Source organism: Neodiprion fabricii, chromosome 6 (assembly GCF_021155785.1).
Source record: "Neodiprion fabricii isolate iyNeoFabr1 chromosome 6, iyNeoFabr1.1, whole genome shotgun sequence".
NCBI lineage: Eukaryota > Metazoa > Arthropoda > Insecta > Hymenoptera > Diprionidae > Neodiprion > Neodiprion fabricii.
In genome coordinates, this window is record NC_060244.1 from 6,624,292 (window position 1) to 6,636,880 (window position 12,589).

Genomic DNA, 12,589 nt, shown 5'->3' on the forward strand with positions numbered 1-12,589 from the left:
CAAGTAAAAGGTGATTCGATCCAATTTCTTAGAGATTAAAGATATATTCTAAAAAAAACTATGTTCAAAAATGTTTTTTTTTTTTGCACAAGCTATCGGCAAACAAGGTTTTATAAATGTCGGATTGATGTGTTCCGATTTTTTTCAACAATTTATTTAGAATAAGTACCGTGACTCAATACAACGAGCTAATCAATACGGCAATACGATATATTACATAATTAGTTAATTTAGTGTCTATCAGTTAACAAGTATAATTATATTAAATATAAATAACTCTGGCATGACAAGTACTACTACACACTAGGACCTCGCGCACCACAGAGCGATCGTTCTGCTACTTTGGCATATTTTTTTGGACCATTGGTCATCTTAAGCTCATAGCATACCATATTATTCAAGTTACAACCTTTCGTCCGATCTGTCTTTCTCAACACTATTCGTGCCCTTTTTCATCGTAGTATAATGGCAGAAATTCCATAAAAAAAGAGGCACATGAATGTTAGAGAACTCTCTTAGCTATGGTTTTTAGATGTTGCTTGTTCAAAACCTCAATGTGGAAAGACTAAGAATTTGTTCCATCAAGTGCGATGAAGTAAGTCGGTAAAGTCAAGCCTGTCAAAAGAGACAGAATATAGAAACAAACACAGCGTCGTACAGTATACACATTTTGAAAAATGACAATGGCTCATGTACTTTTTCACATCTACTTTCATGGACAGTGGTTAACACGTAATATCGGTATTATTGTGGATAGAGATTAGTTTAGTTTCTCTGTGTAAAACATGAAAAATGCTTGTTTTCTGGTTTCTTTTTTTGACTTTCACTATCATGTATATTAGACCTGTCCTTAAGAAGGGCAAAATCGAATTTTTAAAAATTTTCCCTCCATATTTACCCACGCCTAGGAAGCCTTACTCTTTCCCATAAGAAAAGCATTAGTTTTTCGGGATTTTTAATCGTTTTTTTACCGCTGCCGTAATTGTCATTTTTTTTTTAATTATTTCAAACCAATTTGGGGGGTAAGACCATTAAAATTCGATTGTGCCCTTCTTAAGGACAAGTCTAATGTATATTATACATGAGTGTTACAAAAGATTCCTTAATCATTTAAAATACTGCAAATGTTTTCATGCTGCCTAAATACATAAGGGAATGGTCCGTTCTGTGAACAAGTCTTGCATCCTGAGGAGAAACTTTAAAGCTCAGGATCATAGTGTTTCTCGATAATTGGTACGGCAGTATTTTTTTATTACCTTTTACCAGATTGATACGTTAATTCTTATTACCATACAGATTTAAAAATTTGTACCGACAACTTCACTACGAAATTTATCAGCCGTCATTCGTGATTGTTGGTGGACAAATTATATAATACAAGATAATTTGGTTTCACCAAGGATTACCATCCTCGATTTATCTCACATACCATCTTCTTCATCTATTAACTTGAAACTAATTATTTTGAGTTACTTTAATATGTATGAAAATTATGATTTTAATACTGATTGAACTTCAGTTTCTTTTCGCCCCTCCCCATTATCATTAAACAATCCGTTAATATTTACTAGTATATCAACGTTTATTAATAGAAGCTTGATTAGTCGATGAAATCTCAATACGTGAAACGTTTGCCTCAGTCTGCTAAAACGTGATCATCGATATCCTTTGATTTTTACTGAACCAAATAAAACTTTATATTTGCAACTACAATTATAAAATATACCATATAATTTATGGAAGACGATTAACGATACCTAACAAATCATTAAAAGTCTAAATCCAAAGATGAATCTAACGTTATTAGATGAAACAGATGGTAAGTGAATCTATATAAATACATGCAACTTTAGAAATATTACAAACGAACTGTTGTGATATGCAAAAAAATTTTTGTGCTTCTAGCATAGTTACTTTAAATAATAATGAAAACATGCTACGTCGACATTCAGTATACAATTGAAGGGAACTTAATAATATAGGTGTAAATGATGGTAACAACATTATTCAAGGTTCTAGGTTCTAGTGATATGCAAGAAATAAATTACTTATATAAAAGTTTAAACCTGTAGTACCCAAAAATGAATTTGTCTAATTTGCCTAATTTTTTAGCATGTGAGATTTTTCTAAGATAACAAAATAAATACATAACATAACAAATATTTTTCTGTGCTACCTCGGTCAACAACTCGACTACTTTGTAGTTTTCATGTGCTTATAAAAACTACACAATATTTTCGTTTTTCCCAGGAGGTAGCACAGAAAATAGAATTTGTGGCATGTCCGCATATAGGGACTTGCCACGAAAACTACTGTTCTGATTACAGTAAAAGTTAAACATTTTAAAACTCAGAAGATACTACTAATTCAATTAAAATGTACTGACAGGTATTCGTGACATTTTGTTATTTTACATCACGGCCATCAGTGGTATGAATTAAAATAAAATAGCCGTATCGTCACAATAATCAAACTTGAGATATTTGATAAACGAGTAAGATTCGAAAATGTTTCAGTACTCAAACAGGGGATGAAAATGTTCAGTCCTCGCTCATGTAACAAATGAGGCTCTCAATTTAATTATATAGGATTAATTTAATCAATTCAATGGCTAATTTAATAACAAATTAATAACAATTTCTACATTGATTAAATTTCAGCTGCAGTCTGTGCATTGTCATAACTCTGTCGTAATCATTGGAACAATATTTTTTATTTCTTCTTATTTCTCCCAAGGGGGAATTGTGTGTAAGAAATTTTTCATAGTAGCATTCAAATTGGACTCAACAATTGTATAAATTGTTAAGCTGCTATTGCGCTTAATGGATATGTTTGTCGTAACGATTACCAATATGTGACCTAAGATATAAATAAAGTTTTGTATTATTGGCTGCACAATTAGCGACTTTTTTAATCCTATATATCTTCAGCAGGCTTTAAAGTGCTTGCTCAAATTTGCAATTCATAATTAATACCTAAAGAGAGACAGACGTGCACTGCTGACGATCCAGTACCGTGTGATCTTTCCTTGAGTTTAAAAACATGAATTGACCAAGTTAGCATTAATATAAATATGTATGTTACATTATCCATATACTGTGAGTTAATTAATAAGTTAATAATAGGTTTACAGTTACGTTTAAGTTACAGGGTAGTAATGATTTACACAGATACTTTTACGTCCTACTGAATTATTGGTGTTACACAGTTAGGTACATTGAAATTCACGCCTTTGCTAAATTTACAAATACATGTAAAACCGCGCGTCGTCGTTGTCAATATTCAGCATACAAGGAATGCACACTCGAAGCATATGTATGTGTGCATACAAGGTACACCGAATGAAACACTCACACATCGTAATTCAGTATATTTATATTCTAATTTACGAACACTTTTATTTTTTGTATGAAGTAGCTAAGTGATTTTCGATTTCACCCGATGTCGACAGAACATAAAATAAGAGTGATGTACCTAACTTATTTCCAAATGTAAGACAAAAAATTGAGAAAAAAAAAAAAATAAATAAATCAGCGACAATTTGATTAAAAAGTAGTTGAAATCGCAAAACGAAATAATAATCGTAATTAATACTTCATTCGAAACATAGGTATCTGGACCATTAGTTTTGAAAGTCATGGAGAATATTTTGTGATCCAAGAAATTTGTAGCTTTGTTAATTCAAACTCGATTGGCTACCATAATTTAATTTAATTATGCAAACGTACAACGATTAAATTAAGATTTATTAAATGCACGTGGAATGGTGTACTGGTAATTTCAATTTTGGGACAATTTAGCTGCGTAAAAACGATTTTTTCTGGAAATAGCTTAATTTTAAATGCAAAACCTTACGTATTATCTCTTACATTTATCGTATTAGCTCCTGTTCTCTATACATTTTTTTTGGTTTTGTTTTTTGCCATTTGTTCCTGTTTGTCCCAAGAGTTTGCAGTTCATACCTCTTTATTACCTATTTATAAATTATGATACTTCAATTCTTTGAGACTGAAGTTAAGCGCTGATTTCAACAAAGCTACGCCGATCTACTTCATCACATTGTCACAGGCTGGTTCTGAGTTGAATAACGTTACAAGATAACCAGAGTCAATGCTAGTTGTCAATGTCATGAAACAAATCTGACGTTGAACTTTCTTTTCGTAATTATAAATAAAGTTGCCTAAATATCGACTTCTTTTATTATCTTCCTATATTCTTGGTTTATAAGTCAATGTAACATGAAACGTCTGCACGTCCATTTCAGTGCAATCTTGTGGCCCTATGGGACTGTCGTTTCTTTGTGCGACTGTACCGTCTTTATCGTTTAGTGTTTCTTCATTATTTTTCAACATTTTCTCAGCTGGTTGTTCAAGAGATACTCTAACTATCTTTGATTTGGTGACTTCCGTAGAACGAGATTTCGAAGCTTCAGCAGCTCGAACCTTCGCTCCATTTTCCTTATTTCTACGTGACGAGCTGCGATGTAAGCGTGATTTCTCTCGAGATGAGGTTCTACGCAGACTTGGTCGTTTTACAGATTCTGCGCTCACACTGAGCCCTGCAGCTACAGATAAATTTAAGACTTCACTCACGAATCCCTCTTATATTGATAATTGTAGCACTTAAAATTGTGGAAGTACTCACCGATGTTACCAGAAGATGATCTGTTTGATCCGCGCAAGATATGCATAGCTGTGGGGTCACTGTCTGTGGCAGCAATTCGTTCACCTACTGGTGTTAGAAACCATTCTGATCTAGTCCTCATTCTTGCTGTCTGCCTTTCATGTACCTAAAGGAAAAAAAAAAGATTCACCTTAAAAACGCAATAAAGTTAAGTAGTGAAAATACCCAACATTAAACCCACAGGTATGAACGAATAGACAGTATTACATTTTTGAATCACGGATTAAAATTTGGCTGTTGCAATTTAAGAATACCACCTGTACTTTTTCATATCCTTGTTTTAGCACACGTAAATATTGTAAATACTCAATACTACATTTGATTTATACATATGCCTACACGTTTGCTGTGTTAATGGAACATAATCCATTTCTTAGAATTCATAAGAAATAACTTACTAAAAATAAGGCCAGTGAACAATTATAATATATCGACCGAATACAGTACGAATCATAAGGTATGATACAACTAATTGAATATGATTGGGATGAGTATTAAGTATACAACAAAGGAGAAAAAAAATAGATGCCAATAATGCTGGCACTAATTATTTTCAAAAATAGGTAAAGAATTCGTGATCAACGTGCAACATGCATAAGCAAGTGAGCTAAATAAACAAACAAAAAACAAGAGCAAGTACGTGTATGTGCGGAATTGAAGTCTAACGAAAAAACAAGATTTTTTTTGAAAATAACTAGTGCGTGCATTGCAAAGCAAATAACGACAAAAATTCATGAATGTATTAATATCTATTGATAATATTTGGGATACAAGAGTTTTTCGTTTTGTTTTGTTTGTGTACATACAGTTAACGTTGTAGTCTAAATTTTAAATATGAAAATTACATAAAGATATCAGTCTCCTTAATTCATTAACATATACAATCATGCAATGCTTGTATGACAATAATAATTAATAGCGTAAATAATTTTTTATTTTTATATACAATTCAAGATTCGTAATAAAGTAGGATAAATCAGATTGTGCGATTTCATGAAATAATACAAAAAAAATAGTTAAAGAGAGAAATATTAGTTTTCACCTGATATGAAAATGTGAGCTCATAAACATAGAATGTCAAAAAAATAGTATTGTTGTTATGCCTCCAAGGAGAGACAGAAATTTTAATAATTTCTTTGAGTTTAACGTTAGCTTAATAATTAAAAATTGTGATGCATTAACAAAGCTGTGTTTAATCAGAACAAACAATTCGATTCTTCGGTTTCAGAAACAAATGAAAGCAAATATCAGAAAGCGCATCGGTATTTAGAAGTAGTTATGGAAGTCTGGCAAAAATACAAGATATATAATACAACCAAACCAGAGCTGAGGTGATTACTTGGTACTGTTGCACAATTGAAATTAATATGCACTCTCTCAATATCCGTTAAAACATGAACTCAAACCAACATATGATTTGGTCTAGGTACGGGTAGAATTATGGTACAGATTTTTTCAAGTGCATATCTAAAATTCAGGAGATTCAGGTTCATCTGATAACTACTTTTAAAACAACGATTCATACGTGGACCACAGTTAACATAGCGACAAATTATTCAATGTACAATTCATGAGGTATGTGCTTTACAAACACACAATAGCTCTAAGCATTCTCTAGTGTCTGATAATACAAGTAATAATTACTAATAATAATAATAAGAATAATAATAATGACAACAACAACAACAACAACAACACTAATAACAGTAATAATATTAATGATAGGACAAATCGTGGCAGTAATAGTAGTAAAAAGCAATCTTTGGTGGACTGAGCCTGCACGCCCGCATTATTCAATTGTGGGTTTATTGTGCATAATATAAATTAATTTTTGAACAGTGATTATCATGGACATTCTGAGTATCTAACAACTTTGATAAATCTCAAGCTGTGTATCAATAATGGGACAAACTCTGCCAAATTTCAATATCAAAATTACCCAGTTCAAAGTTAATCTTTGAATCTCACAACTAGATTCTAGGTGAGTGACAATATTTCAAACAGTTGATGCGATATATTATTTACGATGATTTTTTTTATTTTCGATAGGATTAAACTTCAATATTTTAATGGAACACAAGAAGTAGCATCATTGAAAAGGCGTAACAAAACAAATTTGAAACTGCTCTACTATTTGACCATTTTTTTAAAGTGCGATAATGATATTTTACAGTATGGTCTGAAAACAATGACTATCAACATGCATATTTAAGTTAATACCATATCCTAATTTATCATGACGAAAAATCCTTAATTCATATTTTATATCTAGTTTATTAAAGTCTTTGAATCGTGTTTAAGGTAGAAAAATTGTTCATTTTTGCGCGCTTTAATATTACACCTACATATAACAATTATTCGTTTAAAACCGGAAATAAAAAAAAAAAACAATTATGTGTATAACATTAAACAATTTATGGAGAACTAATGTGATGTATCGAATATCTCAAATCTGTACTCAGTTACGGAATGACCAATTACAGTCTTAGCTCAGCGAACGAATTAACTCATCAATACAAATAAATTAACGAGAAAGATGTTTCTCAACACGTTTGAGCACCGGAAAGTGTTAATTTAAACAAAGAACTTTCGAAGTAAATTAATTTTCCTAAAAATACAAATATTCAATTTTCTCTGAATTTCGTACTCTGAAGCGTTACATTAAATATTTAAAATGAATTTGAGATTCCGAGGCAAATATTATTTAACTTTTTACCAACTAAGTCTTTACGAGTCATATCTCCATTTATGTTTTTTTTGTGTATAGTTTTTATTCTACTCAGACTAAAAAATTCTCTTTGCAAAACGTTACGCGCTAATATAGTAATATTGAAGCCAATACATGACGTATGTAAACTTATTGTCAGTCGTTTCCTTCACAGCTGTTTCTTTGGACTATATAATAGCTTCAGTACCACTATCAGATTATGTAATTGTGTTTTATATATTAGGTCTTAGATTTGAACGTCAAGCAGTGCTACATTGAAGATTCTTTCAACTGACAACTCCTAATCTGGAATGCTTCTCTCAGTCACGAATATTAAGCAAATGTCTACAATACAAAACTTTTAGGCCTCTCCCACGCCTACCTGTGGTAAGTAACTGAGACTCTTCGTACTCTCTGCATACCGGTTGACAGCTCTGAGCTCGTCTAGCGTCATACCGGCATGCCGCGAATGATGGCTGCCATTACTGGATGATCTGCTTGAAGCCTGTAGTAAATTATTTTTTTGAGAAATGTTTTTTTTTCTTTGTTTTAACCAAGTGCAATTATTTGAGAGTAGAATAAAATTTGATGCTATAAATACGCAATTAAAACTAACCTGAAATAAGCCATTCTCCTCCAGACTAACTGATAGCCGGGTGTAACTCTCAAGTAAAGTATTTTCGGGTATTATTCCAAGAGACGATGTAAGATCCAAAGATTCTGGTACATGTATTAAAGCTGGTGTGGATTGCGATTCTTCTTGATGTGACATTGCTAAAATTAGACAGTTTCTATTTAGAAAAGAAACAATGTGATGTTCCTCAAAGCCGCTACTTCTCAAAAATGTTGTCCTCATTTGAACGTACGAATTGTCAATTCTGAATCAAGTTATTGAAATTTATTGTCCAGTATAAACTACTGAGGGGTTAATGCAAAAATTTCATGCATGAAAGTATTAGATTACAAATGTTACATAAGGAATAATATTCTGAACTTACATTCTAAATTTAATTTCAGGCCCCATCTTTCACATTCATACTGTAGCCATGTCTTTTCTGCTTCCAGCGATAACTGCCCTGAAACGAATGATTTGGCTTGAAACTTTTTTCTTTTGTCTTTCAAACCCATTCTTGGCACTGTAATTTACGTGCATGGCTCTCGTAGAGTGATAAATACTATTCTTAAGATGAATAGAGACTGGTTACTGACTAGGCCTATAATCTATTTGGTGTGTTGAAATACTTACTAGAAACTACCGTATCTGGAGGATAACGAAAGCTGAAAATCCAGTCTTCTTCAACCTTCAAAATTCTTCCTGTGATACGAGCATAAAACTCATAGTTTTCCCTTCCAAATAAATTTGAAACACCAAAATTGTCTATCATGAACTTCATTATTCGAGTTGCAACCTGGGAAAAATTCATATAAAATTGATTAATTTCAATTTAATTTAATATGTTGAAGTACTAAGAAAAATTTCTTTATGTTCATTTGAAATATCTTTTAATAAAATTCTAAATATAATAACCAAAATTTAATTGTACCAATTTAATGAAGCTAAGATGACAGAAATACAGGTAGAGTGAAACAAGAGGTAAATATGATATCAATAATGCGGAATATTACACTTTTGTGTACAATACAAAATTATGTATTTTGAAAAAGAAAACGACAAATGGAATGAGTCTGAAAAATTTCCGGAAAATTGGATTCAAACTACAGAATGATGGTTTCAGCTTCTAAGAATTCGCGTAGAGCTTGTGATTCTTCATGAAAGAAATTTGATTTTTCAGAATTAAATTGTTGACATCTATTTTTTTCACCTTTGAAATATATGAACAGTGAAATTGGCTGTGCTGTAGCATGTGGTTCATTTCAAGAGTTTTGAAGCAGTGATGAGTGTTCGATATCAGGCGCCTTATACTCAGGTATAAGAAGATGTGAAAACAAGAAACGATTGATAGAATAGTATTGGTACAAGGTGGCAACAACACCTTATTATTACCTGTAACGCAACATTATATATTGCACTATGAGAGACACAAATGCAAATGAGAGATAGTGACACAATGAGATTATGTAAATTAGTTAGCAACCTTGGGATGGTACAAAAATCAAACATGTAACACAATTGATAATGTTGTAAACTTACTGAGACCTCCGCCTGATGGTGATTGTAAGCAAACATAAAACAAATGGTTATATGATATAGCAGCACACCAAGTGAGCGCAGCTCATCATGCATTGAAATCCAATATTGTTATGCGATCCGTATGTGTAGTTAAAGAATTTAAAAAATTCACTCACACCATCGTTTATGACAAGTCATGTTTGAATTCTACTCTGTTTACTACTACACTCTGTGTTATGCGTTAGTATTATTCATCACATGTTTATTGAATATTATCTTTACATTATTTCAAAATATTAATTCGTTAATATAATCCAGCTCCAATACAATGATTAAATCTTATAAAACCACTACCATTTTCAAAGGAAATGACATATTTTGGAAAAAATTCGCACAGAGTAAGTTTGAAAAAATTAATAAGATGTCAGCGTACCTTGAACCTGAGCACATCTTCCATTTTTGCTGTTTTTCCATCACTTACACAGCTCTGGAAAAAGGAAGGAGCCACAGATACTCCGAGAGCTTCGCTGGACATTCCTGTCCGAGCTCTTTCACTATTCACTGCGACTACCCTGAACGTTCCAAACAATAGTACAAGCAAGCGCTGTGTGTAGACTGGTAGAGATGTGATTAATCTATAGAAAACAGATAGATAAGAAAGTCATTTAAAAGTTAGACGAATCATAAACCTATATGTCATTTAACTAAAATTTAGTTCCAACAGAAGTCCAAAGTTCAATAGTATTGTGCGATCGCTATCTTAATCTACCAATTCTTTTTGTTGATGATACTAGTTTCACTATCAGATTATAAATTGACATGCCACCTCATTCGAAACATAGTCCTTGAATGATACGTTTTCAATTAGAAATTGAAATATTTCTATTCCAAAGCCATAAATACAAGCAAAAAGTCACTGTAAGACGAGTGAAATGGAATGAATGAAAATATGCACCATACAGTTGTCAAATTAAAAAGTGTACTTCCTTTCTTATGAGTAAAATTTTTAACTTTATTTAAGTTGTTTAATGGGTACAGGTACGGATCACTTATACTTACTTGTGAATCTGGTCCCTCTGTTGCTCGATGCTATCCAACTGTATGACTGTAAAGAGCTGCTGTTCACCCTCTCTGCCAAATACTCCGCCAGGAATTTTACGTAGGAACTTTTTGAGAACACTGGCTATGGTATAGACACTAAAATTATCCATGTTCACCAGTCGACCGGTTTGCAAGAAATGTATAAGCTTCTTCATGTTTCCTTGGTGTCCCGGCGCACGAAAAACATCTTTTCTAAGTGGTGCTTCTTTGTTTAATTTGAGAATCAGAACCTGCAATGTTATTTATGAATGCATGAACATTGGACGAAAGACAAACCTTGGTATTTCAGAAGCTGATGAAAAACTCTTACCAATAAAGGACCGGGTATATCATTCTTGCAAACTTCGTCCAGTGGTACTCCAAACTTCACTCTGAAACAATATTATTGTTAAGACAAACCAGATATTCAACTAGCATTCAAGTATGTACAAGTTTCTAATTCAAAGCAATTATTTTCTGTTATGATATTGAAAGTAAAAGCTTATCTTAACGACTGGAATAATTATCAGGTATTATTTACATATTCAAATTACAGCTGTCTGATTAATTATGAAAAGGAAAACAGCATCGAGGTGATTTTGTTGCATAACTGATAAATATTAGTATTCAACTTTCTACTGTTCACTTTATTTCGCATTTATAATATTCTAGGAATAATTACCAGACTAGTTTCTAATTAGAAGGTTGCATTACATAAATGAGATCATCATTTTCTAGAAGCTGATCGTAACTTTTTTCTCTCTTTTTCACATTACTTCATCACTTTGAAAAGACATAAAAAAGGATTTAGTAAATATAACACTGAACAAAAGTTTTCCAACTCATCTTTTTGAGATGAATAAACCCAGCAAGCAAATCAGCAGTGACAATTAAACAAGGGGAAAGGAGAAGACTGTAGTTGAAACGATCCATCAGAATGAGCAATATTTAGGACTCAAGACCGTTGGGAGAGTGTGCAGTTACACTATCTTGGTTAAACGCTGATTCCAAGAATGCAGGCGAATGGCAAAACAACAATATAATGGAATTGGAAAATTGAAAGAAAGATAAGTTTGGTGTGTACAGAATTTTGCAAAAGTTTAAAGAAGCTTACAAAAAGTACGGGATTTCAGTCAAGAGTGAAGTTGAAGAGACTAACTTTTCGAGACGCCTAGGGTACGGCGGGACCGAGGATGGGTGCCCGCAGCTCGTCACGACGTTTCCCAACGTCGCCGCTCGACGATGCATCCTCTCCGTCCAGCTGCTCATTATACACGCGGTGTTACACCCACGCAAACTTTTTACGCGGTGCGCGTGGGACGCGAACTGGCGTCCAGGTCGTCCAGGAACTTCGCTGTCGCTGCCACGGACGACACTTCTACCACGCGCCACACCGCGACGATAACAAAACCCCCCCACCACAAGGCGCTGCTACCTGTGGCAGCTCGGAGCAACACGAAGCCAACGTATAACAGTTGTCGAACTTATGTGGATCATGGGATTTCCTAACCTCGCCGATCCGAATATACACGATGCATTCCTGAAACGCGACTGGTTTTGTGGCCTGCAACAGGCCACAAAATATAGCCTATCTTTTGAATAAATAATTAAGACTGTTAAACCCCGACATTTTTCAACCACGGTCTTTCTCAAACTGACCGCAGCCAAAACAATTGGACACATGAAAACATTTCCACGGGGGGGAAAGTTAACCACACCTCTCTCACTTCATTTCAAAAAATCAATATGGCCTCGGCAAGTCTTTATTAAATCCGTGTTCTTAAACGTCACAGAATATTACCCATCTTCTGCTGGTCGATGTAGTAATAAGGACAATCAGCGATCGCGAAACTTTTTGGTGACTGAACTGTTCGGTTACGTTATATGACTCCCACCGATAAAGAAGCTACCGGATCGCCAACACGGCTTCTTATGGCCCCAAGCTCATTAACCTACAGAGTACTGGTCATGAAAACTTTGCCAAAGGA

The 12,589-nt window shown here is 33.4% G+C and overlaps 1 protein-coding gene across 4 annotated transcripts; it reads right to left on the reverse strand.

Moving 5' to 3' along the window:
- Window positions 1-782: 782 nt before the first annotated feature.
- On the reverse strand, window positions 783-12,474 carry LOC124185083 (unconventional myosin-IXAb). Of its 4 annotated transcripts, none has more exons than XM_046575469.1 (11): window positions 11,716-12,474; window positions 10,933-10,993; window positions 10,581-10,852; window positions 9,955-10,156; window positions 9,543-9,554; window positions 8,637-8,799; window positions 8,389-8,466; window positions 8,007-8,164; window positions 7,773-7,895; window positions 4,645-4,789; window positions 783-4,564 (listed from the first exon to the last, which is right to left on the reverse strand). In XM_046575469.1, the coding sequence occupies exons 1-11, from the start codon at window positions 11,868-11,870 to the stop codon at window positions 4,209-4,211; spliced, it is 1,725 nt and encodes a 574-aa protein (XP_046431425.1). In that variant the 5' UTR covers window positions 11,871-12,474; the 3' UTR covers window positions 783-4,208. The 4 variants fall into 4 exon arrangements, with proteins under 4 accessions (XP_046431425.1, XP_046431427.1, XP_046431426.1 ...); XM_046575471.1 differs by having other exon boundaries at window positions 11,761-12,472; XM_046575470.1 differs by lacking the exon at window positions 9,543-9,554 and having other exon boundaries at window positions 11,716-12,473.
- Window positions 12,475-12,589: the final 115 nt, after the last annotated feature.